Consider the following 1,729-nt stretch of genomic DNA (forward strand, 5'->3'; position numbering starts at 1 on the left):
ATTTTTTCGATTATAACCCCGGATTGCTCGGAACTTGGTGCACCGGACTTTTTAATTCGGGCCCTCTTCCATTTTTCATGGCGAAAAGGTGGTGGAGGAGAAGTGACCCCTGTTTCCACATTCTCAGAATACGTCCCCTGTTGAGATTTCTCCTTTTCCACCATCAGTGTTTGCTCAAGTTTTCTATACCCCGAACGAGACATAACGTGCGGGGTAAGATTCTTCAAAGCTATCTCTTGAGCTTTCTTCCGATGATCCTGTCATAATTGAAATAAACAAACTGAAGTAAATAAGATAAACTTATTAATGTTATATAAACAAAAAAGTTACTTCACTTACCATCCAAGCCTCATTTTCACGGCTTTCTCTAAAAAGACGCCATGTCTCTTCATCAATATGTTGGTACTTTAAACATGGATTTTCGTCTTTAAGGTCGCCAAAAATGTATCTCGATGTCAGTCTTGACTTAAAGGTACGAAATTTAAGTGCGATATTGGATAATATCTTTGATCGAAGCGGTTCCACATCAGGAATGTCAAAGTTTGCCTGCAAAATAACATCATGAAATTAAAATTAATTAATCAATATTAAAAAGCATTATATGATAACAATAATAATGTAAAGCTTACCAGAACATCCTCCCATAGCATGTTCCGATCAACCTCTGAAACCTCATCCCATGAATTAATCAAAATGGAGAGCCTCTCACGAGAAACAACTCCAAGATAGCTCATAAACTCATCTGCCTTAGGACCAAAAGCCACTCCAGTGTTGACGTCAATGTCAACATGTGTCTTCTCACCAGCAGCACGTCTCAATGCAAGACGCTTCAATCTAGTAGGTCCTCTACTACCTCGCCCAGATCGAGGTCTGACTGGAGTCTGGTCGTCAACCATGTCTCTGTTAAAAAAATTAGGTAACAAACATTAGTTAATGTGCATCGAATTAAAATCATATAAAAATAATACATAAAATTATAAATGTTTATTTACATGTTGCATGTGGGTTGAATGTTTATATGTAAATTCCTTCACTGTGGTCTTTACGGGTTGCATGTACATCATCAAGTACATCGTCATCTTTATTAGTTATCATTGGTGTGAATGAACGAGTTTCGCCATATTCAATATCATCTATGGCTTCCCCTTGTTTTTTCCCGTGTAAAACGACATACCAATGTTCTGACGTAGGATCTTTCACATAGAAAACCTGAGATGCTTGTTGAACCATTATAAATGGCTCATCTCGATACCCTATCTTTCGAAAGTCCACTAGTGTGAATCCTGATTCATCAATTTTAACCCCACTTTTATTATCAACCCATTTACACTTGAAAACTGGAACGGAAAACTTAGTGTAGTCAATCTCCCATATCTCTTCTATAAACCCATAGTATGCCATTGATCCAAGTACTGGATTTGTATCTTTCGAAGTCGAAAACTGCATTACTCGGCTTCAAGAGTAACACCAGAATTTTGAACTGTACTCTTTTCATCCAGGGACTTCGTGTAAAATATACAATTATTCACTTCGTACGCTGTACATGAAATGACATCAAACTTCAATCCATCAGCCAACCAAGTCAAGGTCTCTGATGCCGTTGAATCCTTGAACACCTCATCTTTAAACCAAGGCATGAAAGTTCTATTATGTTCCATCAAGACCCATTTCTCTGCTTGTCTTGGGTTATTTCCTTCACAATGGCTTTATGAGCTTCTATGTAAGGTAC

General features: G+C 37.8%; 1 protein-coding gene across 1 annotated transcript; it reads right to left on the reverse strand.

The window, feature by feature from the left end:
- Positions 1-299: 299 nt before the first annotated feature.
- LOC137805780 (uncharacterized) lies at positions 300-896 on the reverse strand. The gene is made up of 2 exons (XM_068605705.1): positions 630-896; positions 300-546 (listed from the first exon to the last, which is right to left on the reverse strand). Exons 1-2 carry the CDS (start codon positions 894-896, stop codon positions 310-312), a joined length of 504 nt encoding a protein of 167 aa, XP_068461806.1. The 3' UTR covers positions 300-309.
- Between the last annotated feature and the right edge of the window lie 833 nt (positions 897-1,729).

Source organism: Phaseolus vulgaris, chromosome 3 (assembly GCF_000499845.2).
Source record: "Phaseolus vulgaris cultivar G19833 chromosome 3, P. vulgaris v2.0, whole genome shotgun sequence".
In the NCBI taxonomy this organism is placed as follows: domain Eukaryota; kingdom Viridiplantae; phylum Streptophyta; class Magnoliopsida; order Fabales; family Fabaceae; genus Phaseolus; species Phaseolus vulgaris.

Excerpts from the sequence above, each read along its gene's own strand:
- LOC137805780 (XM_068605705.1), bottom strand. The coding sequence starts at position 896 with ATGGTTGACGACCAGACTCCAGTCAGACCTCGATCTGGGCGAGGTAGT. Across the intron at positions 547-629 it reads TGCTATGGGAGGATGTTCTG|GCAAACTTTGACATTCCTGA; the intron begins GTAAGCTTTACA and ends GTTATTTTGCAG.